The 27,921-nt window shown below is 38.6% G+C and overlaps 2 protein-coding genes across 2 annotated transcripts in view; one reads left to right on the top strand and one right to left on the bottom strand.

The window, feature by feature from the left end:
- CP (ceruloplasmin) lies at positions 1 to 27,154 on the top strand. The gene is made up of 19 exons (XM_060767740.2): positions 1 to 337; positions 4,737 to 4,981; positions 5,287 to 5,499; positions 6,332 to 6,505; positions 7,079 to 7,333; positions 8,526 to 8,688; positions 10,252 to 10,391; positions 10,789 to 10,929; positions 11,066 to 11,277; positions 13,963 to 14,113; positions 15,459 to 15,671; positions 16,959 to 17,166; positions 19,126 to 19,265; positions 20,976 to 21,104; positions 22,388 to 22,494; positions 23,793 to 24,009; positions 24,479 to 24,618; positions 25,240 to 25,403; positions 26,878 to 27,154. The coding sequence occupies exons 1-19, from the start codon at positions 183 to 185 to the stop codon at positions 26,933 to 26,935; spliced, it is 3,225 nt and encodes a 1,074-aa protein (XP_060623723.2). The 5' UTR covers positions 1 to 182; the 3' UTR covers positions 26,936 to 27,154.
- Positions 25,755 to 27,921, bottom strand: part of HPS3 (HPS3 biogenesis of lysosomal organelles complex 2 subunit 1) — a 37,609-nt gene continuing 35,442 nt past the window's right edge. The window contains exon 17 of the mRNA XM_060767741.2: positions 25,755 to 27,914. Coding sequence (XP_060623724.2) covers positions 27,787 to 27,914 — 128 coding nt within the window. The 3' untranslated portion in view covers positions 25,755 to 27,786. The remainder of the gene's footprint in view (positions 27,915 to 27,921) is intronic.

Raw genomic sequence — 27,921 nt, 5'->3', positions numbered from 1 at the left:
ATCTGTGAGCCGCCTGATTTGCCGGAATGAGATTTGGCTGTGTTTATTTTAGCAAGAATTGTGCAAGCTTTCAGCTCATTGAACCAAGCAAGTCAAAGGAAAGGAAAGCACAGAGAGAAACCCAGATCTTATAAAATGGGCACATTCTTGTGTTAAACCAGAGAAAAGGTACAGGACAGAAAATGAAGCTGGTGGTTCTGAGCCTTTTACTGGCTTGTTTCTTCGCAGAGATCTGGGCAGTAAATAAAGAATACTACCTTGGAATTGTAGAAACTGATTGGAATTATGCACCAGGAACAAAGGACAAGATTTCCGGGATGTTATTTTCAGAAGAAGAGTAAGTGATACCAGTCTTGTACTTGTTGCTTTAGTATTCAAAAGTGAACATTAACATTTTAGTATGAACTATGGTATTTTAATGGGACTTCAAGCAATCTATATTCCAGCATGAGACTATATCTGCAGGACTTAAAAAAATCGTATAGATATTTTGTGACTTGAGATGATAGGGAATAAGTGTAGAGCAGCAGGCGTTATTTAATTTATTTAAACATACTGGCTTCATCTACATTGTAGAATCAATGCAGTTGGATACCACTTTAATTGTCATTGCTTTGTTAGAGAAGGAGAAAGATCTTGCAAAACTATAACTCCCAGGATTCCATAGCATTGAACCATGGCAGTTAAAATGGTGGCAAATTGCATTAATTCTGCAATGTAGATGCACCCATTATTTATTAGTGAGCACTTGAGCAGAACATTAAAGGATCACAAAATCTTTAAAACTGAAGGGGAATCCAAAAACTGTCTAGTCCCAGGCATGCCAGAATTCACAACTAAAGTACTCCAAAAAAATATGTCCATCAAAACTCCTAAGGATGTGAATTCACTGTTCAACCACTCTGATAGCAAAATAATAATAATAATAATAATAATAATAATAATAATTCTTTTTAATATTTTGGTAGAATCACTTTTTTTGTAACTTGAATTGATTGATTCATGTTGTAGTCTCTGGACTAGGAGAAAACAAGCTTACTGCATTTTCTATATGATATCCTTTTAGTTGAGAGCATCTGCACTGCAGAATTATAGTAACCTGGCACTTTAACTGCCACAGCTGCATCCTATAGAATCCTGGGATTTGTAGTTTATTACTTTTCTCTTTGACAGAGAAAAGTAAATAGCCCCACAAAACTACAAATACCAGAATTCCATTGCAGAGTCATGGCAGTTATAGTGGTCTCCATGCTAAACATACCCAGCTCCCTCTGATTTCCAGTGCTTTTGATATAACCCAGTGGTTCTCAACCTGTAGGTCCCCGGGTGTTTTGGCCTACAACTCCCAGAAATCCCAGCCAGTTTACTAGCTGTTAGGATTTCTGGGAGTTGAAGGCTAAAACATCTGGGGACCCAAAGATTGAGAACCACTGATATAACCCAATTGAGATGCTCATAAAAATGACAAAACCAAAAGGAAGACACTCCATTAGCTAATAACTGTATTGTTCATTTTCCAGCAATGGACCAAGCTGGGGGGAAGAGGGATCTAATTCTCCAAAACCAGACTGGAAAAATATCATAGTTTAAGCAGCAAATTACTATTGAAGTAATTTAAAGTTACAGTTGCACAGTGACATAGTATCTTGTCAAATAACAGTTATAAAGTAACATGGCTGTACTGTTTTTATTAGAAGTAGGAATTTATTGCCAAGAAATTTCTACATAATATGATATTTTCGAACTCCAAATTAATTACAAGTAACTGCCTGTTTGTAACACCTAATTTAAATCCCAAACCATCCTGAAGATTAGCAATGGTCATCCAAGAAATAAGATTATGTGGATACACCTAAGAAAGATGTCAAAATGGAGAGCCGTGCTCTTTGCTGGGATGTGTTGAAAAGCAATGGAAAGCAAAAGATTGTCACAGAGAAAAATGAGTTATGGTACAGTTCCTCATGTCTCACTTTAAGGTGACCTTGGGCAACAGTAACACACAATGACAATGGTTGCTTTAGTATTCAAAATCAACAGAACAAACTCTGACCTTATGGTTATTTGTTTATTCTTCCCAGCCACCATAGGCATCAATTTTACTTTATTTGCAGAAAGCTATTGGGCAAGCAAGGAAAAAAAGCCAAAGAATTTAAAAACACAAACTCTAGCAATAAAAATACACACACGGAGACATCTGAAGAGGGAAAAGGTTAGCACAGGGGTGGGTGATACAGTCGAGACATACGACAGACCTTTGCTGCTCTTGTGTGCTTGCTCCTCTTATTAGCTGTTTGAGAAATCACAGAGGCATAGGGTCAAATTTCATCTTGGTTAAAAATAACTTAAACTGGACAAGGCTTGATGTTCCACTTTTAACCTCCAGTTAAACCCTTTAGCTCTTGGGAATTTTAACTATGAGGCAGAGTTTTTGTTTTTTAATGAAAGCTATTATCCTTTCAGGGAAAGAGAAGGAAAAGGACACAATGCCTTTGCCAACAGGAAACCTTACAATTAAATATGAATTATTTGGACAGTCTAAGAAGAGACACAATATGCACCTTTATTTTAATTCTCAGAGCTTCATGAAAAGAGACTCAACCGACCCCTTTTCAACAACACTGGTCTCTCTTGGAAATTATACAGTCTTTCTAACTCATTATTGCTTAGAAACAGCTTAGTGGCTAACTATAGAAAATGAGATCTGGATAGCATTGCTGGCTTCTAGAGATTCCTTCCCTTAGATGAAGCCGAGTCTGAGAGCTGCACAGTAAGACTTGGGGCCCTTTCACATTACTGTACATGGTTTTGGTGCTATGATTTAACTATTATTACAATGTGCTCTGAAATCCTGAGGTCTGTAGCCTGATGAAGCACTAGCAGTGGTTCTCAACCTGTGGGTCCCCAGGTATTTTGGCCTACAACTCTTAGAAATCCCAGCCAGTTTACCAGTTGTTAGGATTTCTGGGAGTTGAAGGCCAAAACATCTGGGGACCCACAGGCTGAGAACCACTGCTAGAGCTTGCTGGATGAGAATAGTAAATGCCCTTCCCCAAATGGTAAATCCTAGGATTACAAATGGTGTTGTCATAGTAGTTCAAGTGGAATCACAGTGCAAAAACAGTTGTATGAAAGGGACCTTGGATAATCTATGAACTAGGGCCTCATAGGAAAGGACAAAGACAATTGACCCTATCAAAGGACAAGAGATAACTTTTGAAGATTACCTGGTAAGATTAGGGTGATAGATGTCATTAAAATGGACCGATTGTGAAGGGCTATGAGTTTGTTGTGATATTTAGTTTAGCTTAGTGATATTTCTTAAAGGCTGGAAATCTCTTTTTGCAGACAGTAAAGAAAGAAAATTATCTGGCAACTTTTGCTTTTGATGATTACAAAGAATAAGCCATAATCCATACCTGTTAGAGATATGGATTGTTGTTCTTGTGTGCTTTCAGGCACTTTCTAATTTATGTCATAGGTTTTTGTGCGATTTGCTCAAGGTCACCAGCTGGTTTTTATGGTAATCTGCAACTCTAGACAGACTCTAGGCCACCTTGAGTCCCCTCTGGGACTCTGAGAAAGGGGGGATACAAATATGGTAAATAAGTAAATGAATTTGAACCCTGTTCTCCAACATCATAGTCCAGTATTTAAACCACTCAAAGGAAGATCAGAAGTCACTTTCTTCTTCACTTTTTCCTATTATATTTCATATGTTTCAATTAAAAATATTATAAAGGACCCTTCCACATAGCCATATAACCCAGAATATCAAGGCAGATAATCCACAGTGTCTGTTTTGAATTGGATTATCTGAGACCACACTGACAGTTAATTCAGTTCAACGTGGATTTTATACAGCTGTGAGGAAGGGACCAAAGAACAAGGTGGAGCCTGGTGAACAAGGTAGAGTCAACAACATGATATGCTTTTTCCATACTCTGAGTACAATCTCACCACTGTGATAAAGGAGGCAGTTAGGATCCACTGTGGTGGGGACAGTAAATCTGTACTTGATTTTCCTACTGCTCCTCCTCTAGCTACTGTTACATGTGATTTCTGTTGCAAGCCTCCAACAATACAATGACAGTTAAATTCTCAAAAATTGGAATTTGGCAAGTGAACACAAAGTCTTACAAATTATAACAAAAATACAAGGTTTATATGGTGTGAAGAGCATTTAAATAAAAGGACGTGGAATCAGATGCACAAAGGACTTAAGAATGCATTTCTTTTGGCAACACTACATTTGTCATAATATTGACAGCTTTGAAGAAAGTTATCTTGAAAAGAGGTTCCAAATAATAAAATGAATATACTGAAAAAAATGGTGATTCATTTATAGAATGAAAAAGTGGGGTTCGGGGGAGGGACATCTTTGGCAGGGGAAGAAATTGTGCCAATTACAGCTGGGATTTTTATTTTTCACATTGTTTTCAGACACTTTTAAAACCAGCTAGCAATATTGAATTATATTTTCAAACTATAGCGATATTATATTGAAACTCCACAATTTGTGTATGAAAATATTTTGTTCCCATCTACCTTGTTCTGTGCATTCAAGTCACCAAACAGTGTTGGTATCTCACCAAACTACAAATCCCAGAATGCCATAGCATTGAGGCATAGCAGTTAATGTGCTGTCAAATTGAATTGATTCTACAGTATAGATACACCCTGTATGTAGTAGTAATACACGATTATCTGATACGATTATCTGTTGGTTGCTCTTTCAGACATGCAAGTGTCTTTGTCCAACAAGGCCCGGACCGAATAGGAAGCACATACAAAAAAGCTGTCTATGTGCAATTCACAGATGGCTCTTACAAAACTGCTGTCGAAAAGCCTTTCTGGTTGGGCCTTCTAGGACCTGTTCTCAAAGCAGAAGTTGGAGACAGCTTTACTGTTCACTTGAAAAATTTTGCTACAAGAGCCTACACTCTTCATCCCCATGGAGTCAAATACACAAAAGAAAATGAAGGTAGAATTCACCTTTTGTTAACTGAATTAATAGCTCTCTCTTGAATATACTAATATAAATGGTTTCTAGACACCTTATTGCATTCACAAATATATTATAAATATGTTCTCACCTTCTGTCAGACACACACACACACACACTTCTTTGTTTATTCAGTTTACCAGCTACTATGTAAAATGCATATGAAATCACAATCACAGTAAGACAAATTTTAAAAACAGCAAATACACGAGGAGTAAAAGCAAAATGAATCATGATATAATAATATAATCTGCATTGTTTGACTGATTTATTGCATTTTGTAGGTGCACTTTATCCTGACATGACTTCAGGTTTGCTAAAGAAAGATGATATTTTGCAACCAGGAGAACAGTATGTTTACACTTGGGAGGTCACGGAAGATCACGGCCCAGCAGAAGGCGATAATAACTGTGTCACCAGGATTTATCATTCCCACATAGATGCCCCAAAGGATATTGCTTCTGGGCTTATTGGACCCTTGATCACTTGCAAGAAAGGTAAAGGATATGACAATAGAAGGTGACTGATGGCTGTTGTCATTTTGATCCCAACTAATAAGAAACAAAGTGCTCCCCATTCCACTGGCTGGACCAATGTACTGGCCTGTTCTCAGAATGTTGTGATATTTTTTAGGAGATGCTACTGTTCTTACCACAATTAACTCCTTCTTACGTTACTTTTTTCTTTATTCTTTTCCCTGTGCAGTACAACCTCTGTATTGTGGGAAATATATTCCTGAACTTCCCATGGTAACAGGAAACTGTGGATAATAGTGAACCATATTGAAATAAATGACTTCCACCAGAAGTTACCATAAAATCATACTGGATAATATACAAAATTCCTAGCTATCCTTTTTAGAAATTTTCCCATGTGAATCTATGTTAATTTCTGGCAGAAGGATCTAGAAAATATCTAAAGATTACTTATTTTGTCTGATGTGGGTAGGTGAAACCAGTTACTGGTCCTGTGGATACTGGGGTCATGCAGTAAATACGCCTAAAACTTAAACAGAAGGGTAGCATATTATATATTTTCAATACATTAAAAAATCAAGTGGCCTCCTTGATTTCTCTTATCTGAGTGAATGGTGCCATTCATACATAAGGAGAAAAAACAAAAGCAGTTCATCATGGCAGACAATTAGTTACCTAAACAAAATGAACAGATTTACTCCAGGAATTCATTATGTGTCTGACTTTCTCTATACTGTTTCTTAGGATTTTGTCTTGGAGCCACATGCATCAGTTCTCCAGTTTAATTATGGGCATTCTCATAGTAACCGTTAATTAGAAAATGAGAAGTGTTTGAACTGTATGCTCTTCCTAGGTACACTGCAGGATGGAAAAGATAAAGATGTGGACCAAGAATTTATTTTGATGTTCTCTGTGATGGATGAGAATTTCAGTTGGTACTTGGATGAGAATATCCAGAAATACTGCTCTGAACCTGACAAAGTTGACAAAGAGAATGAGGACTTCCAAGAAAGCAACAAAATGCACTGTAAGAACAACATGCAAAATGGATTGTTTTATGTATTATAGTTTGCATATATGCAGGCAAAGTGTTTCACATAACTTTCACAGAAATTTGTGATGCAGGGGAGATGCAGTCATTTCCATATAGGAATTATTAATCTGGGGATATATTATGCCTGAATATGATGGTTTCTAATTTTGCTCTAGTGGACTATGTTGCATTGCCTCACAAACTTTCTGTTTAGTATTTGGGCCATTATGCATTTAAACCCTTATACAGGCCTGCATGTTATCTTTGATGTAGTTTCTTAAAACTAATCAGATACAAATTTTGGCATTTAACTAGTGATTGAGTGGGACCAAAGAATATGAATGCCAAAGGGGAAAAGCCTTAAGATTTCTGAGAAAATCTGAGTATTCCCAACATTAATAAAATAGAATCTAGATTTAGATTTATAGTATGCTATCTGAAAAGGACTCAGTTCCAAATGTCAATGGTTTTTAGATGCCAAGTTTTGCTGAGTGTTCCTCATGATATCTGATGTCAAATGTTTTCAAATGTCTATAACTACTATGTTTTCATCTATTCTTTTAAAAGCAATCAATGGATATATGTATGGATATCTTCCCAATCTCACGATGTGTACACAAGATAAGGTGAAATGGTACCTTTTTGGTGTTGGTAATGAAGCTGACATTCATTCAGCTTATTTCCATGGGCAAACCTTGATAGAAAGAAAACATCGAGTTGACACAATCAGTCTCTTTCCGGCAACCTTTATAGATGCCCTCATGGTACCAGAGAATGATGGAGAATGGCTGCTGAGCTGTCAAGTCAATGATCATATAGAAGGTATAAAACAAATGGATCTCATCCTTATCAAATATTTATTGTTTTTGTTCTTGATATGTGACTTCAACTTGACAATGACTTACAATAACCCTATCATAGGGTTTTCTTAAGATTTATTCAAAGGAAATTTGTCACTGCCTTTTTCTTAGGGTGGGAGTGTCCAAAGTTTCCCGGTAGGTTTTCATGGCTGAGTGGCAATTCCAATCCCAGTCTCCTAGACTCCTAAGACTCTTTTGCACCACATAATTATAACCATGGTTCTATATTAAATGCCATGATTTCATCCTGTGGAATCCCAAGATTTGTAGTTTATGAAGTGGCGTTCAAAATTCTGAACTAAACTTCAGCATTTCACCAAAACCACAAATGATAAATATAATTGTTTAGATTGGGGGAAGTATGTCTTCATAAGGTCTAAAGTTCCAGGCTTATTAATTCATTAGTTCCCCATACTATGCCATAAGGACCTAATTCTAATTGTTAGTTACCACTTGAGCAGATGCACTAAGTCAACTGAAATTCATAATACCAAAATTTGTGTGAATTTCATTGATTTGTGGGTGTTTTTGATCTGAACTAACAATTGGATTTTGGTTCTTGTGGGTTTTTTCGGGCTATAGAGCCATGTTCTAGAGGCATTTCTCCTGACGTTTCGCCTGCATCTATGGCAAGCATCCTCAGAGGTAGTGAGGTCTCAATTGGATTTTGGCCAAAATGTAGACTAAAATCAGTGTAAACAATGTAATTTCTTTTAAATAATTAAAACATTCTTCAAAAGCATATTTTAAAAAAAAACGAGTTTAAACCGAACAAGTAGTTCCTTTCACATGGAAATAGAAACAGAAAGGCAAAAAGCTGGTGAGTTGAATAAAAGCTAACTTAATTATACTTTATTACAAATACATTGGTTTCAAGCTGACTGGAATGTGCTAGAGCTTGGAAAAGATGTTTTTGGTCTGCAAGTCTCACAGTTTTCCAACTGGCATGGCTATTGACCATGCTGGCCAAGATGTCTGCAAGTTGCAGTCCCCAAAATTAAGTTTTCCAAGCTCTTCCCATGGCTAAGTTGGCTATGATTTAACCAATAGACTGGATGTTGAGACAGGGGGGGGGGGGGGAGAGAATTAAAAATATGTAAACCAGCCCTATATATATTAACATCATTTACCCAATCTGTTTTTCTTTTCTCCAGGTGGCATGCAAGCCATTTTTGAGGTGAGAAACTGTAAACACCATGCTCCCTCTCCCAAGAACACTAAAATAAGGCGTTATTATATTGCAGCAGAGGAAGTTTTTTGGAACTATGCTCCATCTGGATTAAATAACTTTACAGGAGAAGAAGTAATTCATGATGAGTAAGTATTATCCTTCAAATGATCCAGGAAATAGCAGTCAAATCCAATACTATACTCTCAGATTAACCTTGTGATGTAGGTAAGGCTGAGAAAAAACACCTCATCTAGGGATTTCTTCCTATATTCTAAGTGTAATATGACTAGCTTTCCTAATATGCTTCAAATACATTCACCAACTGAGCTTTTTCATCTAGCTTAGTATATATCCAAGAATCAGTGAGCCAAGCAGGGCTCCTCCTATGTTATTATATTTATGTGAGACAGTGGCATGTCTCCGGTGGCGCAGTGGGTTAAACCCCTGTGGCGGCAGGACTGAAGACCGACAGGTCACAGGTTCGAATCCGGGGAGAGGCGGATGAGCTCCCTCTATCAGCTCCAGCTCCTCATGCAGGGACATGAGAGAAGCCTCCCAAAAGGATGATAAAAACATCAATTCATCCGGGCGTCTCCTGGGCAATGTCCTTGCAGACGGCCAATTCTCTCACACCAGAAGCGACTTGCAGTTTCTCAAGTCGCTCCGGACACGACCAAAAAAAAAGTGGCATGTTAGCAAAGGCCTAGATATCTTAAAGGCTCCAGATCCTCTCTGATCTTGGATGCTAAACAGGGTCATCCCTAGTTAGATAAAGGACTAACAAAAACAGCTCTGAGTGTTCCTTGCTTTTTTTTAAAAAACAAACAAACCTTGAAACTCATGGAGTTGCCATAAGTAAACAGGCAACTTGAGAGCACATGTGCATACATGCAACCATGACTGCAACAAAGATCCTTCAAACAGGCATACTAGAGCAGCTGCTGTGATCCAAAGGGCTAGACCTAACATAAAGCTTGGTAACATTAAAAAATTGGCAAATGTATCACTTCCTGTCTCAGTAAGACCCTGACTCCTCTTTCTCCCACCACAATGGTATCGACCTTGTATGGCACAAGAGCATTGCTCTGTAATCAGTTTTGGGGTGAGGGCATTCCAAAAGAAGTATGGAGAAATAGAGATGGGAGAAACAGACTGGCCACTTGGGTTTCCTGGAATAGGTGGTGGCGATGAACCCTGCTTCTCCCTGGGTCATACAAAAACAAAACAGTAAAGTTAAAATGCATTAAATACGCTTTATAGAAAGACTCCTTACAACTAACTAATTGTTAAATGCCTGTCTGGATAAAAAGATCGTTGCCTGCTGGCAGAAGGAGACCCCAGATTGAGGACCAATCTAGTTTCCTAGGGAAACAAATTCCACCATCTTGGACCAACCAATGAAGAGGCTCTCTCAAAATTGTTTTACCAGGAAATGAGGGGAAACAGCATGCTTTCCTAGGCAGGACTAAGCTGAACTGGGTTAAAGATGCTCCTTTCTGGTGGCTTCCACTGCTGAATCCACCCTGGGTTTTAGTCTGATGCATAAAACAGCTACTCAGAGCACTGAATGTATTTTGGGAGAAGGGTTCCCTTGAGATTGGGAGCAGATTTACAGTCCTCATGGGAATGACAAGAGGCTAAAGACTGTCAAAAATTCAAGTGAAATGTGAACTGTATTTCTCTTAAGGCAGTTTTATTTTGCTACACAGGGATGCCAAGACCTTTTTTGAACAAGGCGACAAAACAATTGGTGGAACTTACAAAAAAGCTCTTTTCTATGAGTATCTCAGTGAGGCATTCAAAACACGCCGGAGGAGGCTTCCTATTGAGGAACATCTTGGAATTCTAGGTAAAACTGAAACTACTGGCAGTCAGTAACTGTTAAGGGGAAAGGGTTTAAATGGGACGCCTTTTTAAATGAGGGCTGGGCAGATAGATGACATTTGGGCTCCATCCAGCTTTCAGATTCCTATCAATTTCTCAAAGACTCTTGGCTTGATGAGCAGCCATAAGCTATCATTGTAGATATCCCACAGAGTGCACAATACAGAATCTTACTATGTCCTGGAGCAAAGTTACATTGCCAGGCCATTTCCCAGTGAAAAGGATTCAAAATGTGCTGGTTGCTGATGCTGGCAGGCTTACCAAAAGCAAAGCATGGTAACCTTGTTGTTATCGGGCAGTCTGTTTTACATATAGTGCCATGATTATTGTGGTGAATTGTTTTAAATCTTATTTTTAACTAGGACCCATCATTAGAGCAGAGGTTGGTGAGACTATCCAGGTGACCTTCCGAAACAAGGCCAGTTATCCTTTCAGTATTCAGGCACATGGTTTGAGCTTCAGTAAGGACAATGAGGGTTCTTTCCTCAATACCAACTCTGGAGGTAAATATGTTTGTTTGGAGACTAATCTGAGGCAAACTAAGAGGCAAACTACATTACTCAACATGTATACATTGAACAGGAATTATTGGTGTGTGATCATTAGTAGATTTTCCTTTCAATTCTGAACATATTACAGGCAGCACAAGACCATCTTCACATGTAAACCCCGGAGACACATTCCATTATGAATGGGAGGTGCCAGAGACTGTGGGTCCTACTCCAGAAGATCCAGATTGTCTAACTCGGATGTATTATTCAGCATCAGATCCCATCAAGGACAGTAGTGCAGGTTTGGTGGGACCACTCTTGGTATGCAGGAAGGGGGCTTTGCTTCCTTCAGGGAGACAGGTAAGGCTCTATCCCATCCCAAATTGTTCTGCTTTTCAACCCCACCCCCAACCTTAAAAAATTACATTCCCATCTATATATATAAATTTTTTAGGGGCATCCATCGAGGAAACAAAACTCAAAAACCCCCCAACGAAACTTAACCAAAATTCCCATGCCCATAACACAACCCACAAGGTACAAACATATCTACTCAAAATGAAAAACAACACAACAACACACTCACAAAACGGCAAAACAACAAAACTCAAAAATCCCCCAACGAAACTTAACCAAAATCCCCGTGCCCATAACACAACCCACAAGGTACAAACATACATACTCAAAATGAAAAACAACACAACAACACACTCACAAAACGGCAAAACAACAAAACTCAAAAATCCCCCAACGAAACTTAACCAAAATCCCCGTGCCCATAACACAACCCACAAGGTACAAACATATCTACTCAAAATGAAAAACAACACAACAACACACTCACAAAACGGCAAAACAACAAAACTCAAAAATCCCCCAACGAAACTTAACCAAAATCCCCGTGCCCATAACACAACCCACAAGGTACAAACATACCTACTCAAAATGAAAAACAACACAACAACACACTCACAAAACGGCAAAACAACAAAACTCAAAAATCCCCCAACGAAACTTAACCAAAATCCCCGTGCCCATAACACAACCCACAAGGTACAAACATATCTACTCAAAATGAAAAACAACACAACAACACACTCACAAAACGGCAAAACAACAAAACTCAAAAATCCCCCAACGAAACTTAACTAAAACCCCCGTGCCCATAACACAACCCACAAGGTACAAACATATCTACTCAAAATGAAATACAACACAGCAACACACTCACAAAACGGCAAAAGAACAAAACTAAAAAAAAACCCAACGAAACTTAACCAAAATTCCCATACCCATAACACAACCCACAAGGTACAAACATATCTACTCAAAATGAAAAACAACACAACAACACACTCACAAAACGGCAAAACAACTGAGCATGCGCATTGGCGCCCAGCCGCAAGTTCCCTGGCGCGCGCACATGGCCTTCCGGCCAACGTTCCCTCTGCGGAAACCATGCCCACTCCAAGCCCCGCCGCGCCACTTCCCGCACACACACACCCCCTACCGCACACACACACGCAACCCCACGCTCCATCACTCCCCCCGCTGCCACATACACACACGCAACCCCACTCCCCCCGCCGCCACACACACACACGCAACCCCACGCTCCATCACTCCCCCCGCCGCCGCACACACACATGCAACCCCACTCCCCCCGCTCCCGCACACACACACGCAACCCCACGTTCCATCACTCCCCTGCCCCAATCTTACCTCCTTTTACTTCATGCCACCTCCAAACCCCACCCCGCCCCTTCCCGCCCTGTCAAAATCTAGGAAAGACAGGAAGGAAGGAAAGAAGGAAGAAAGAGAAAGGGAGGTAAAGAAAAAGGGGGAAGGAAGGAAAGTTAGAGGAAGAAGAAAAGGAAAGAAAAGGAAAGATGGAAGGAAAGAAAAGAGAGACAGCAGAAGAGAAAGAAAAAGGGGGAAGGAAGGAAAGAGATAGAGAAAGAAGAGGAGAAGGAAAGATGGGAAGGAAGGAAGGAAGGAAGGAGGGAGGGAGGGAAAGAAGGAGAGAAAGAGGGAAGATTGGCCACAGCAACACGTGGCGGGTAAAGGTTGTTATTTCTATTATTATTATTATTATGCTATTGTTCCTATGAGACCCTTTTAGGGGGAATGGGAGAGGTGTCAGGTCCCGGAGGCAATGCATTGCATTATTGTTATTGTTATGATGGTGGTGAAATAAAAGGAAATAAAAAGTGAAAGAAGGAAGCAAACAGGGAGGGAAGAAAGGCAAAGGAAGAAAGGGGGAGGGAATGAAGGAAAGAGAGAAGGATGAAACCAAGTAGTGAAAGAAGGAAAGAAAGAAAGAGGGAGAGAAGGAAAAAAGTAGAGAAAGGGGGAGGAAAAGGGGGAAGGAATAGGTAGGGACCTCTCTTTCATAATAGTCCAGATATCTACCTCAACTTTGATAAGTTTTACTATAGGCCACAGCAACGCGTGGCAGGGCACAGCTAGTTGTATTATAAGATCCTCCTTGCCGCTTTCTCCACATCATACACGACTTCATATTCTCCTGCCATGTTTCCTCTTACTTGCCCCTTTCCCCATCAGTTTCACAGAACTGACTCAGTAAGAGAGGGTTTTGGTAAGTTAGAAAGCAGTAGGAAAAGAGGAAGACCACATGGCACAGGGTTAGATTCAATCACATGGGTAGATTCAATCAAAGAAACAAGGCCTGAGCAAAGCTGCTGTTGATAAGATAACTTGGAGGTCTCTCATTCACAGAGTCACCGTAAGTCAGTCAGCTTGATGGTAGTTACCAACAGCAACAATACAAGTACAGTCAACTTTCAGCTAGGTAGCTCTGATTCATTTTGTGGGAAAAGAAAGTATAAGTTAGTATAAGATTAGGTCTAAAAAAGGATACCTGTAAATTTAAACAAAATCGTTCCAGTATCCTTGCACAGCTTTTAAATTAGATTCAGAGATATTTTCATTAATTAGATAATAAAATAAATGTTGTTATACAGAGAGATTATCCTACTCACTGTAATACAAAATTTCCTCTATTCCTCTCCTCCATTGCTACAGAAAAATGTAGACAAGGAATATTTCCTCCTTGCAACTGTCTTTGATGAGAATCTGAGCTGGTATTTGGATGAAAATATTAAACACTACACAAAAACCCCTAATGAAATTGACAAAGAGGATGAAGATTTCCAGGAATCTAATATGATGCACTGTAAGTTTTATTTAGCATATACATACTGAGTAAGGCAATTTTTTTACCTCTTTTCTTAGTTTGCAATACTGAAGTTGGCCAAAATAGAGGATGTCCACCAGAAATATTAGTGGGAAGGCTTCAACTCTTCCATCCCTCTTTCCATATCTCTTGCCCTAGAAGCACTGTGCGGCAGCAGAGATTTGGAGGCACTATTATAGGTGCTGCCTAATGGGAACTGGAATTTAATATATCTTGTCCATACTGTCAATTTTGACTAGCAGAAGCTTTTCAGGGGTAAAAACAGGACACCTCTCCCTGGTCCTGCTTGGACATCTCTGATGTTTTTTGGGGGCCTTCCATCCAAGTGGATTGCTGAATAGACTTGGCCTAAAATCAGACAGCTTCAGGTTTGATCAGTGGGAAGAATCAACACTCTTGTCTTTTATGTTGGAAGTTGTTTTTTGTTTTTGGTCATGTCAGAAGCGACTTAAGAAACTGTAAGTCGCTTCTGGTGTGAGAGAATTGGACGTTGCCCAGGGAACGCAAGGGGAGGACGCCTTGTGGGAGGCTTCTCTCATGTCTACGCATGGAGAGCTGGAGCTGATAGAGGGAGCACTATCCGTGTTCTCCCCAGATTCAAACCTGTGACCTATTGGTCTGCAATCATCCAAGAAGCATTTTCTGTGCTACTTGGATGATTGCATTTTTCCCTCCATAGTAATTTCTCTATCTACTCCAAAAATCAGTGTTCATGTATTGGTAATGGATGCAAGAGGGAAGGATCCAGTTCACCTTTATGATCATTTGTTTATTTGCTTTATATTTATGTAGGTTAATATTAAGACTGTCTAGAATTACTGGACACATATCAGTTATAGATTTGTAACTGTAGGCTACAAATCCATAACTGCAATACTGAATACCAGCTACCTTTCTGTACTTATGATGCCGCATAATTCAGTTGTCCCTTGCCCTGATCCAGATTGGGACTACTGCACATGAATAGGGAAGACTTAAGTGATCTCTTCCAGACACTTTTTGTTTCAAATTAGCCAATCTAAAAATGGGGAAGGGGAGCTCATCAGGCCAAACCTCCTGCACTAGGAATTGGAAATGGAGAAAAGAGCTGAGAAATAAGGCTTCAATTTTACTTATTTGGTTTGTTTGGGAATCAAAATGAAAATGTAGTTCAACTGAATAATACATATTAACACCCCCTTAGGTAAAGAGGTTAAAGAAATAGGTCTGTTGTTGTCATAGATTCTCTAATTTGCTGAAAGGCTTCTTATTGATATTAAATTCGAAAAAGACTATTGGCTGTGGAATGTTGGCAGATTGTTGAATTGTCTTATTTCTTTGGCAGCCATTAATGGATACATGTATGGAAACTTGAAAGGTCTTGAGATGTGTAGTGGAGAAACTGTTTCTTGGCATCTGATTGGCTTGGGATCAGAGGTTGACATTCATGGAATACATTTCTCAGGAAATACTTTTCTAACTCAAGGGACAAGGAAGGATACAACCAATCTATTTCCTCACACCTCTGTCACAGCTATTATGAAGCCTGACTCAGAAGGTAAACAACAAAAAATGTCTTTACTATTTTTAAACATTTGCCTAGTTGTTGTTGTAATTAAACCAAATATACACATCCTGTGTTTTTCAGCTGTAACCTATGCTCCTTCAAAACAATGTCTGACATCCTATCTTGTCAGGCATAACTATGGCAGAGGTTCATCTTCTACGCAAAATTACCATTCAGCATAGTTACCCTCAATTTGTACACATTTGTGCCATTGTTTAAGCCAGACATCAAAACCATTTTGTAAAAAAATCAGGGTATGGCTTCATTACCCATGATTTTAAAACTGTTTTAAGGTCATTCAAGGCATTGAATCTGAAACCACATCGGTTATCTTTCTGAGGTCACGCATTGTTGATGTCCTTTACAGTGTCCCCATAAACATTCTTCAAGCAATTATGGATTTCCTTAAGCGCACAACCTTCTTTTGCCAGAAATTCAATAATGACTCTTCCTTTCTGCTTCATGGTTCTAATCAGTCAATTAGAAAACGAAAAGACTATATCAGTAGAATAAGGTTACCCCTATCATATCATGCATCGATAGTCCAGTAGCTGTGAAAGAAATAAAAGTTAGAGTGATGGAGGCATTACTTTTTGACCCACCCGTGTGTGTGTGTGTGTGTGTGTGTGTGTACACAAACACACACACATACGCTGGAGTTACACTTTAAAATGTACCTGTTTTGATTTACACATACATTCAAATTAAGAACAAACCTATAAAACCTGTCTTGTTTGTAACTTGGGGACTGCCTGTAGTTGTGATCAGAAAAATACAATGCAAGATTCAGAAAAGTGCAAATGTGAAAAAAAATCAACTGAGTTTCTATATGTTATTAATATAGAAATTAGTTACATTTGCAGTAAAATGTGGACTCATAAACCATTTCCCCCATTTCTAGACCAGGGTTTCTTAAACTTTTCCATTTGGGTCCCCTTTTGTTCCGAGAAATCTTTAGATATAGAGGTATATAAAATAGGCAAAATTTAATAGTAATTCAATTGTTTCCTGATAGCAAATCAGTATTTGCAAAGGTGAAAAGAAAAACAGGCTGATTTTTCTTTTCACAAAGTATAGCTGAAGCATTTTCTGCAGAGTCAACTATACTGCTCGAGTGTTTAAAACAGCCACTTTTCTTGTTGCCGATTTTTGGGACCTCAGCATTGAGCTAAGGGGATGCCATTTGGGGCTTATGAAACAGTGTTCTAGACTATGTGCTTCATATCCTAGAAGTGTTTGACTTGTTTTTATCTGTGTGCTTCCTATTTGTTCTTCTAGGGATATTTGAGGTAGCATGTCTGACAACAGATCATTATACGGCGGGTATGAGACAGAAATATGAAGTAAAGAGGTGTGATACTTCACCAGAGGAAAATGTGGGGTATCTCCAAGAGAAAACCTACTATATTGCAGCTGTAGAGATTGAATGGGACTATTCCCCCAACAGGACATGGGAGCATGAGTTACATCAATTTCATGATGAAAGGTATAATAATGAGAAGAACATTTTTTCCCCTTTTCATTCATTTTTAGAGGTGGAAGTGTAAAGTGAATGAATTAATAAACGAGCGAGCTTTTACACCACATAGTTATAGTGCTATGTTTCCACTTTAACTGTCATGGTCCAATCCTAAAGAATCCTGGGATTGTCATTACAGGGAGAGGCTTTTAGAGTTCTGTGCAAAGAGCTCTAGTGCCTCAAGGAACTAAGAACATTTGAATTTCATAGGATGCACCCTTGACAGTTGAACTGGAAGGGTACCCAGTGTGGTGTAGTATTGTACCAGGGACCCTTTCACATTACAAAACTATAGTGCCATGATTCCACTGAAACTGCAAAAAGTCTATCTTGTGGATTGTTGGGGTTTGTAGTTTGGTGAGGCACTAGATGTAGTGGTTCTCAACCTGTGGGTCCCCAGATGTTTTGGCCTTCAACTCCTAACAGCTGGTAAACTGGCTGGGATTTCTGGGAGTTGTAGGCCAAAATACCTGGGGACCCACAGTTGAGAACCACTGCAATAGAGCTCTCTGATCGAGAATTTTAAGAATTCCTCCCTGTAGTGCTAATACTGGGATGGAGTCATAGCAGTTTAGATGGAATCAAAGCACTATAATCTGAAGAGATTATTGAAACCTAGGTTGAAATTCATCAGAGAAAGAAGACACAATCTATGAAAGCTTACGCTATCAGCTTTGTTCTCTCAGTTAATCTCTAGTGCGCTATAGTGTGCTAGAAGACTTCTTTGCATATTAATATTCCAAACTTACATAGCTAAGTCTTTGAATTCTATAAGAACAAAATAGCTACCAGGAAATGCAGGTTGCTATTACATCCCCACAGGTTGAGAAGCATGCATTTGATGCAATGGAATCATAACGCTCATGCAAAAACCATGTGTTCATTTTATTACAAAATTGAAATAACATAAATAACATTTCTATAATGCTTTAAGACTTTTGGACAATTAACACCAACAAAACCCAGCAGCCAACAGTGTGTACATACAACAAGGAAAGTCAGTACACCACAGAAGTTGTGGATCTACCCTTGATTTTACTGTCCTCTTCCTGAAGCTGTTGAAGGTAGGACCTAGAATAGCAGAGGCATCTTTCAGTTTAGAACCCCTACAAGAAAGCAGTTATAAGTTTTCGATTTGCCAAATCTAATGGCAGTGTATCCACAAACTGGTCCTGACATACAGTGTTGGAGCAAATAGTATTAAATTTCTAAATCAGCAAGTATGCATGCATACATGTCTAATGTAAAAGACATAGCATATGTACAGAATAAACATCGCAACATGCCAGTCCAAAAAGAATTGCTCTGGCTACCAATATACTTCTGATCAGAATTGAAAATACTTGTGCTGAGCTGTTTAAATTTGTGAGGCTGCGAACCTCTAACTTGAGGAAGTGCCTCTTCCTACGTATGTCTCTCTCTCTGAGGATTGCATCCGTCTTTCTATGTGGGACTGCTCCTTGTCCCATCCAGGAGGTCAATACACTGTGGGAACGTGGCAAATCTCCTTTGTGATTATAGCAGTTCAGTTGTAGAATATACTCTCCTTGGAGACCCAATTGGCACAATACTGCTTTCATTTAGGCACCAAGTAAAAACATGGGTATTTATTAAAGTTTTTGAATCTCACTGATGTATTTCAAATGCAATGAACGGTGTTTTTCAGCTATTCTAATCTCCTACACCTATTTTAATTTGTTAATATGTTAAATATGTTTTATTCTGTTTAAATTATTTTATTCTTCATGAATGACTGCATCACTGAGAAACCTCTTGGAGGGCCAACTGAGCTGAAACACCATCTCAGACTGAATATTTGGAGATCATATTTTTCAGCTCGACTAGAGTACAGTTGGTTAGTTTTAACTATGAAATCATTGGGTAGGAATATTATCCTTATGCTTGCATCACTTTTTCTACTTTCAGTCCAGGAAATGCATTTTTAAACAAAGAGGATAAGTTTATTGGATCAAAATACAAGAAAGCAGTTTATCGGGAATATACTGACCAAACGTTTAGCAAACCCAAAGAAAGGAAAGAAAAGGAAGAACATCTGGGACTTTTAGGTATGAATTGTGGTTATACTGAATGTTATGGGGTGATCCTCAAAATGCATATTGATGGGAGCAGTGTATCAAACTACTCACATAAATATTCCAGTGTGAATACAGAGCATCCAGATGAGAAGGCATTTTTCCATTCACTGCACCAAAACAGGTGTTCATCTCTGATTAGAACTTCCCCGAAAATTGAGCCTGCCAACTAGAGGAAGCCCTAGTCCCCTCAACACTGTGATCTATATGGTGGACATAGAAATGGAAGCATATTGATCCCATAAGTGCAGGGAGGTTTGATATTTCTACTTTAGCAGAGCCTCAGCCCTAGTCAGTAAGGTAATGTAAATTAGCTAGAGATATAATAATTGGCTAGGGTTGTAATCATTTCAAAAACAGACTGGATGATAAGCATACTTGATTGAACTAGGCTGGCATCCTGTTAGGAAGATATGCATGTGTGCATTTTCTTTTTGGGGGGCTATGTGGGGATTAGCATGCACCCAGTGTTTAAATCCCCCTTTGCCTTACTGAGCAGCCCCATTTCATGGTGTAGGCAGAATCACAGTATTGTCTCCTTTAGTCAGAAAAGAAATGATGGCAATCAGCACTGAGATCCACCAAGGTCCTGCAAAGGTCTCCGCACCACTGTGATCATTGGGGTCTGACTATATGTACAAAACTAGATGGTTCTGCAGTACTAGCTGCTCCTCAGAAGGGGGAGATTCAAAGGCAATTCAGTGAGTCAGAGTGGTATATGGTCGGTCTAAGATAAGTTTGCATGTATACCTATTCTGTTGTTTAGAGCCACACAAGATCACATCCCTTCCCTCTTCATTGTGTCTTTCTATCTAATCTGAACTCCCAGTCCCTAGACACACAATGGGGGATGTCATACTATGTGCCTCTTCCAATAACCTCCAGTGGCTTTTTGAAGGGTGGCATAGATAAACTTAGTGCAAACACAAGTCCTTGTGACTTTTCTGAAAGCCATGAGAAGTGTGGACACATGCCTGGATATTGCCTGGGGAGTGCTCCAGCTTATAGCTTGTGAAATCCAACTACCATGGCATAGAGAGACAGGCTTTTTCTCATGCAGATACCTGTTGCACACATTAATTATTGAATACATATTCTCTTAACGAATGGCTTTGTCTTGTTGTGATCATCCTCAAATCCTTTGGCTGAAATGTCAAACTGAGTTAATGCTTCCCAATCTCCCATGACAGGACAAGGACAGGAGAGGGGAAACATATAAATAAGAAGTTTGTCCTCACTCCTTTATGGTTTAGATTAGGAATGCTGAATATTTTCTTCTCTTTATAGTGCTGGACTTTAATTACCAGAATCTCTCACCATTAGCTATGGTCAAAAGGGATGATAGGTCCTTCACATCCCAAGGGGCCCTGCTGACTGGGGGCTACTGGGAATTTACCAAGCTTTGTGTTTAGGTAGTGTTATGCCTGAACCAGGTCTACAGTTTGAGGATAGAGTTTTAGAATTAGTTTTTGAAATGTTTAATTCAATCCAAGAAAAATTCAGCTTTCTTTCATTTAAATTTAAGCACACCATTAAGTGGTTATAAGCCTTAACATATAAATGTGATAAAAAAGGAATTCTGCTGCACTGATTTATTATTTGTAGTTTTATGTACCTCTTAGGATTCTGATATTTCCTTTTATGCTATACTTTTATAACATATTTTATCCCCCTCCCCCAAAGGTCCCCTTCTTGTTGCAGATGTTAGGGATACAGTTAAAATTGTTTTTAAGAACATGGCTTCTAGACCTTATTCTATACATGCACATGGAGTGAAAACTGATTCACCATTGGTAGCGGAAACTAGCCCAGGTAAATATATTATTTTATATTTGTTATTCTGTCTTGTATTAAGAATTGGTTATATATCCCCCACACCTTGAGGAAACATATGCGAGGAGCCAAACTGTAGATTTAACCAAGTTGCACGGAAAGAGCACAGGCAAGGTTTTAGGTGGTAAAGGGGAAGTGTAAGAGACAAAAAACTGGAATCCACAGGAAAAACTGGATATGTGTGACAATGTTCAATAGACAACTGTTTTATTACGGTGAAAGCCCAATGCCTTTTGGCCTATATGTTCTTATGATCTTCTTCAGGGACTATGTAATTGTCTCTTTCAAAAACATTGTCCTGACCATCTGCTAACAACATAAAAAACTTGAACCTAGTTGTGCTTCTTTTAATGTATTTGTTGCTTTAGAAATTTCATCTGTTAGATTTCAGATCAATATATACAGGCCCATGGAGCAAGCAGGGTGTAGTGGTTTAGTGTTGGACTACAACTTTGGGAACTAGATTTACATATCCACTTGGCTATGAAGCCCTCTTGGTGAAATGGGCAAGTCACCCACTTTTAGCCTCAGAAAACCCTTTAATAGGTTGACTTTAAGATCAGCATAAATCATAAATGGCCTGAAGGCACACAAGAACAACAATGGACAAGCCCTATGCAGTGTACAGAGAGTTAAACTTTTTCTATGAACCAGTGTGGGCTCTGAGATAGACAGGGGAGGTCCTCCTCTCAGTCCCACCACTGTCTCAAGCACAGTTGGTGGGGATAAGAGAGAAGGCCTTCTCTGTAGTGGTCCCCTGGCTCTGGAATACCCTCCCAAAAAAGATTAGATTAGTCCCCACCCTTCAATCCTTCCATTCCAACCTGAAAACATGGATGTTCAGACAGCCCTTTGACCTTGAATAGGCTGAATGGGCCCATATGAAGATCATACTTGGTATCTTGTGAATTGATGGCAGTTCTATCTACTGTTGTTTTAAAATTGTATTATTTTGATTTTAGGCTACATGTGTTGATGGGAGTTGTTACAATTTTATGTGACTTGTTTTATACTTTTGTACTATTTTTACTTGTTGTATATTATATGTGCACCCTGGTTTGTAAGCTGCCCTAAATCCCTTTTGGAAGATGATGATGGGATATTATTATTACATTTATTATTAAATGTAATAAAATGCATGCTTTTTCATATAATTGTGTTTTATTTCTTCGGTTTTTATAGCATTAGCTGGTAGGGAAATACAAAAAAAAAAAAAAGCTTTAAGGTAAATTCATGTTTACATTACTATGTCTTTTGCTTAGGTACAGTAAGAGAGTATATTTGGAAAATACCCAGAAGATCTGGTCCTGGAGAAAGAGAATCAACCTGTATCCCTTGGGCATATTACTCAACAGTAGACCAAGTTAAAGTAAGCTTTTAGTATTATTTGCTAATTGTTAATTTGACTTTAACTTACGGTGACTCTATGAATGAGAGATCTCCAAGTCCAAAATGAAGCTCATCATGGTTATGATCAAAAGTATTCTCTTTCCAAGAATTTCTATATTAGCACTGCATGTTAACTTCATTCCTTAGTAAAGCTGTGTTGCTGTGGACCAGCTGTGTGAATATTGAAAGGTGAAACTGCATGTACCCCAATGCTTCTGAACACAGAGCTTCCAACACTGGGCTGGTGAACTTGGGACTCTCCAGATATTGTATTAGAACTACCAACATCCTTGATAATTAGCCATACTGGCTGGAACTGGGAGAAGCTGGAGTCCAGCAATATTGGGGGGTGGGATTACTTGTTCCTTCCCTTTAAGGTAGAGATATTATAAACCTGAATTTATTTATTTATTTATTATTTATTTATTTGATGCATTTATTAACCGCCATTCTCAGCCCTTTAGGGCGACTCATGGCGGTGTACACACATATAAAAGACAATTTACAAAGAGGCAATTACAACGACATATAAACTACATAACAATTACAAAAACTACACTAAAAATCCGCTTCGTCTCATAGTGGAATCATAACCAATCTCATATTCCTTGTTCCATTCCAGTCATCTTTACCACATTGTTATAGCACTTCATTAAATGCCTTCTCGAACAGCCATGTCTTGAGGGAGGGCGCCTGTCTGATGTCTGCAGGGAGAGTGTTCCACAGCCGGGGGGCCACCACCGAGAATTTGAGCATTAAAATTTGGAGCAGGAAAAACTTAACATCTCTTTGCTTGACTTGGAAGACAGCATTATTGGAAGAAGGCATTTGTTAATAATGGATGTAAATGTAAGGGGTTATGTGCAGACTTGGGAACTTACTACTGGGTCCCATAAACATCAGTGGCTGAAATTAACTATGTTCTCTAGTATTAAATACTAAAAGAATCAGGACTGCCCTCTCCAGGCCACATCTCCTGCTTTATCTCTTTGCAGCATCAGAGGTTTTCCAGACCTCTTCAGAAGAATTCTAGTTCAGAGGGACAATCCAGTCAAAGTACCAGACAGGGCCAAGGTCATAGTGAACATTCATGCGTGACTTAAATCCCATTGATTTCGATGGGGTCTAACTTGATTCAACCCACATAGTTTTAGTAATGAAGTTTTTTTTAACCCCATTTACAATATAGCTTCACATTATGAGATATTTCTCATCCCAATATACAAGTCATAATGGACAACTATTCTTTCTTTTCTGTTCTTCCTTTTTTGCTTTTAGGACGTATACAGTGGATTGATAGGCACACTCTTAGTTTGTCGCAGAGAACTTTTGTCTCTGCATCCACCTCCAAAAAGGGTGGAGTTTGCTCTTCTTTTTATGGTGTTTGATGAAAATGAGTCTTGGTACTTGGATGAGAATATCAAGACATACTCTGCTAATCCAGAAGATGTGAACAAGGAAGACGAGGACTTCATTGAAAGCAATAAAATGCATGGTATGTGAAATATCAATTATAATAGTGAATCATTTTGGTGACTTCTACATGCTAAAGTGGCATCTTTGAATGAATATGATCCTGTTCATCACACTTACTGTTATTTTGATAATTACATTCTAGTAACACTAGCATATTTAAACAATATCCAAGGCATTTGCTGAGTTTTTTAAAATCCCAAAATGGTTATTACACACTCCTTAAACCATCCCTTCTGTTTGGGTTGGCTAACCATATTTCTTATTCATATAGTGAAAACTATCCAAAAGGGACAATGACTGTATCAAGCTGATTTAATGATGTTTAATTGATGCTTGGTTTAAAAGTTACAAGAACTGAGATTAGAAGTTTATTAAGATTTAGACAAGGATTGTAGCTTCTACTGAATACAATAGTCTGGTCGGCTTGCTAAACTTCTTTCACGGAAATATTTCATATTTATTTTCACTGTAAACTTCTTTTTTCTTAGTCATTAATGGAAGAGTGTTTGGGAATTTGCATGGCCTTACGATGCACGTCGGAGATAATGTCATTTGGTACTTGCTGGGAATGGGGAATGAAGTAGATATGCACACAGCACATTTCCATGGCCACAGCTTTGATTATAAGGTAAAGACCATGATTTGTATTCCTGCCTTTTCCTTTATATGAGTGATGAGGGCAATGAATGGCACATATGCTGATGCTAGGTTTGCAAAACACATGCTATTCTCTCTAGAGTGTTTCTCTAGACAGAATAGTGCTATGATTCCAAACAGTGCCTTAATATCCTCAATGTCCTAGTTGGGGGAACACAGAAATAGTTATAGCCAGGAAATCCTCAAAGGGCTTGAAATTAAGATGGAAATCCCAAACCTATTAACTGAAAGGAAACTTTTGCAAAAGATGAAGAATTCATGTTCCAAACTGTGAGTCCTGAAATCCAGAGCCAGGTGCTTCAGCCACAGTTCTCAACTGAGAACTACTGAGATATAATTTTTGTCTGCTTGCTGATTTCTAATATTAATAGTAATTAACTAAAAAATATGATTACCAATAAATTATAATTTAAATTTTGTCTTACAAATAAGGTTATCAGCATTTTCAGGTACAATTATGAACAATTTCTATACAAAAGCTATTCAAAACTTCCATAACAATTTTCTGAACTCACTGTATTACTTTTTGTGATTAGTTCAATAACTATTCTTGTGTTGACTCTCTGGTTCCTTCCCTGATACCTTCTAAAAGCAAACCAGAAACTTCCGAAACGATGTCTTTGATCTCTTTCCTGGAACCTTCCAAACCGTTGAAATGGTTCCAAACAATCCTGGGACCTGGCTACTGCACTGCCATGTGACTGACCACATCCATGCTGGTATGGAGACTACCTACACAGTGCTCCCCAAAGAAAAGTAAGTAGAAATATGGTTAAAGGGAAGTTCTTACCTAGGCTAATGGCTTGAGCATCAGAGGCAGTATGAAGTATAGGCTATGAAGCATTGCCCAAATTTAATGGCCTGAATCCTACTGGTTAGTTCCACTGAATCAGTTGTTGAATGGTGAGTCAACATGTAGACAAATGCAAGGGATTCAACTGATCTGTTCTAGTTGGGATCGGGACCAGCAAACGCTTATGTTCATACAGGCTGCAATTCAACATCTCCTCAGTCTAGTCTAATATCTGCATGTTTCCACCCAGAACAGCAACATTGTGCAGAAAATGACAATGTGCAATTGCATAATAATAATAATAATAATAATAATAATAATAATAATAATACACTTTATTTATATTCCACTTTATCTCCCTGGAGGGACTCACAGCGGATTACAGTATACATATAAGGCATTCAATGCATTTTGCACAATGAACAATGACATACAATGCACAGGCAAGGTAAAGGCCTTCCCCTTTTCATCTTTGGCGTCACAGTGTGTTACACTGTTACGATCCGTAACTGCAACACACAATTTGAAACTACAACATGAAATGCACAAAGTGCCACCACACAACGGAAAGACAAGGCACAAAGCAAAATGCTGTCTGGAACACTGCTTCTTAAACCATGGGTCCTGACCTCAAATGGGGCCTTCTTAGCATGCTGAAAAAAAATGGCAACAGTAAAACCTTTCTGAACTCCACCTAGTGTCTGTTTTAGGTACATCAGTGTAGTACCTAGAAATGGTGCAGCTGAAGCCATGCATGACCTGCTACAGTCTATGAGCACATGCCATGCAACCAGTTAGTTTTCAGTCATTGCATTTTGTTCCCTTTCTGAGTGCATCTTCACTGTAGAATTAATGCAGTTTTATACTACTTAAATATACATGGTCCAATGCTAATGAAGAATGGGAGTTGTAGTTTTACATGTAGTCTTTAGCCTTCTTTGCCAAAGTGCTGGTGCCCCACCAAATTATTCCATAGCATTGGGCCATAGCAGTTAAAGTGGTGTAAAATTGCATTATTTCTACAGTGAAGGAGCACCCCCAATTGATTAAATATACTTTGTCAATTTGTTTCAACTGTACAGGCATACATGCAATGCTGATTATGTAGGTCCTCAGATACAATCGCCGTTTAACAAAACACAGTGGCCAAGAGAGCAGGTGTTGTTGAACTACACCTTTCAACAGTCAGATATCAAGAATGGCAGGAGTCACAATCCAATAATGTCTTGCAGGCTAAAAGAGTTACTTGTCTGATATTGGACAAATACATTTAAAGCATGCTGTTAGCTTTTCAGCTACCATAAAGTGGACAACAGGGACAAATACCAGAACAGATCACACATGCCAACATTAATACAAAAGCTATGTATTATGAAATCATACTTTAATTTGAAATTAATTGAAAACTAAATAGTATCTATTTTCTTCCACTTATAGTGCTGATATTGAACAAGAGCAAGTGAAGATGTCCATTGGAGAGCAGTCTCATAACTGAAAAATGTCAGGTGAACAACTTCTCCCCTTCCTCACAAGATGAGCTTCTTAATACTTCATTACAAATGGAAAAACTCACAGCAAGAAGGATGACAACAAAACTTTTTTCTACCAATTTCCCAGAAAAATATTTACTCTTTTTTTGTTAGTTGCTTTGCAATACTTTTGTTAAAGAAATATTTTAAATGCATTCTCTAGAAATAAACGAGACTTCAAGTTATTTACTTTGTAAATATTGTAAATACAGATAGAAGACAAATTAAAGAAAGATCAAATAACAGCATTTGTCATCAATGTAAAAAAAAAACTCAGATAACCATAGTTGCAGACCTACCACCTTGTTTCAGTCCAATTACATAAGTATGAACAGTAGAACCTATACTCCCCAAACTGAATCTACATTTTACATGGAGATGATCTTGATTCTGTTTATGGGTATCAGAGGAAGAAAAAAACCCTGCTCTATTTCTGACATGGATTATTAGATTCCAGAGGTTAAATTGAAGCTTGGAAAAATAAATATCTGAGTGATATCCATATAGTAAGGCTATCTCTGCAATCCTTACCAGCATGGTCCACAGTTTGTCTAGCATACATGCAATGTCTGAGTTTTAGGATTGCTAGTAATGGGGGCGATTGCTCTGTAATATTCCAAGAGGTATTTTAGAGCATGGATTTCGGGCCACACATAAACTACGGTATTTGTTTTCAAACAAACCTTTCTCATACTTATGAGATGTGCTCAAGAACAAACACCTATAGTCTTTACATTGATAGCTGCGCTGTGAAGTTCCATCTGCCTGGTTCCTCCCAAAAGATTTGCGGCAACATTTGCCCCACTTCTGGTTTCACTTAGGTCACGAGTTTCCTTCTGCTGCACTGGAGCAGATGCGGCAGGAAAAAAGCAGCATTTCCATCCTCTGGCAGAACGTTAAGGAAGTCCTTTAATTCCAGTTCCGTGGCAATAACAGATAATGTTTCTGGATA

This window comes from Anolis sagrei, chromosome 3 (assembly GCF_037176765.1).
Source record: "Anolis sagrei isolate rAnoSag1 chromosome 3, rAnoSag1.mat, whole genome shotgun sequence".
Lineage (NCBI taxonomy): Eukaryota > Metazoa > Chordata > Lepidosauria > Squamata > Dactyloidae > Anolis > Anolis sagrei.
The sequence above is the reverse complement of the archived record's forward strand: the minus strand, read 5'-3'. Positions and strand labels throughout refer to the sequence as shown.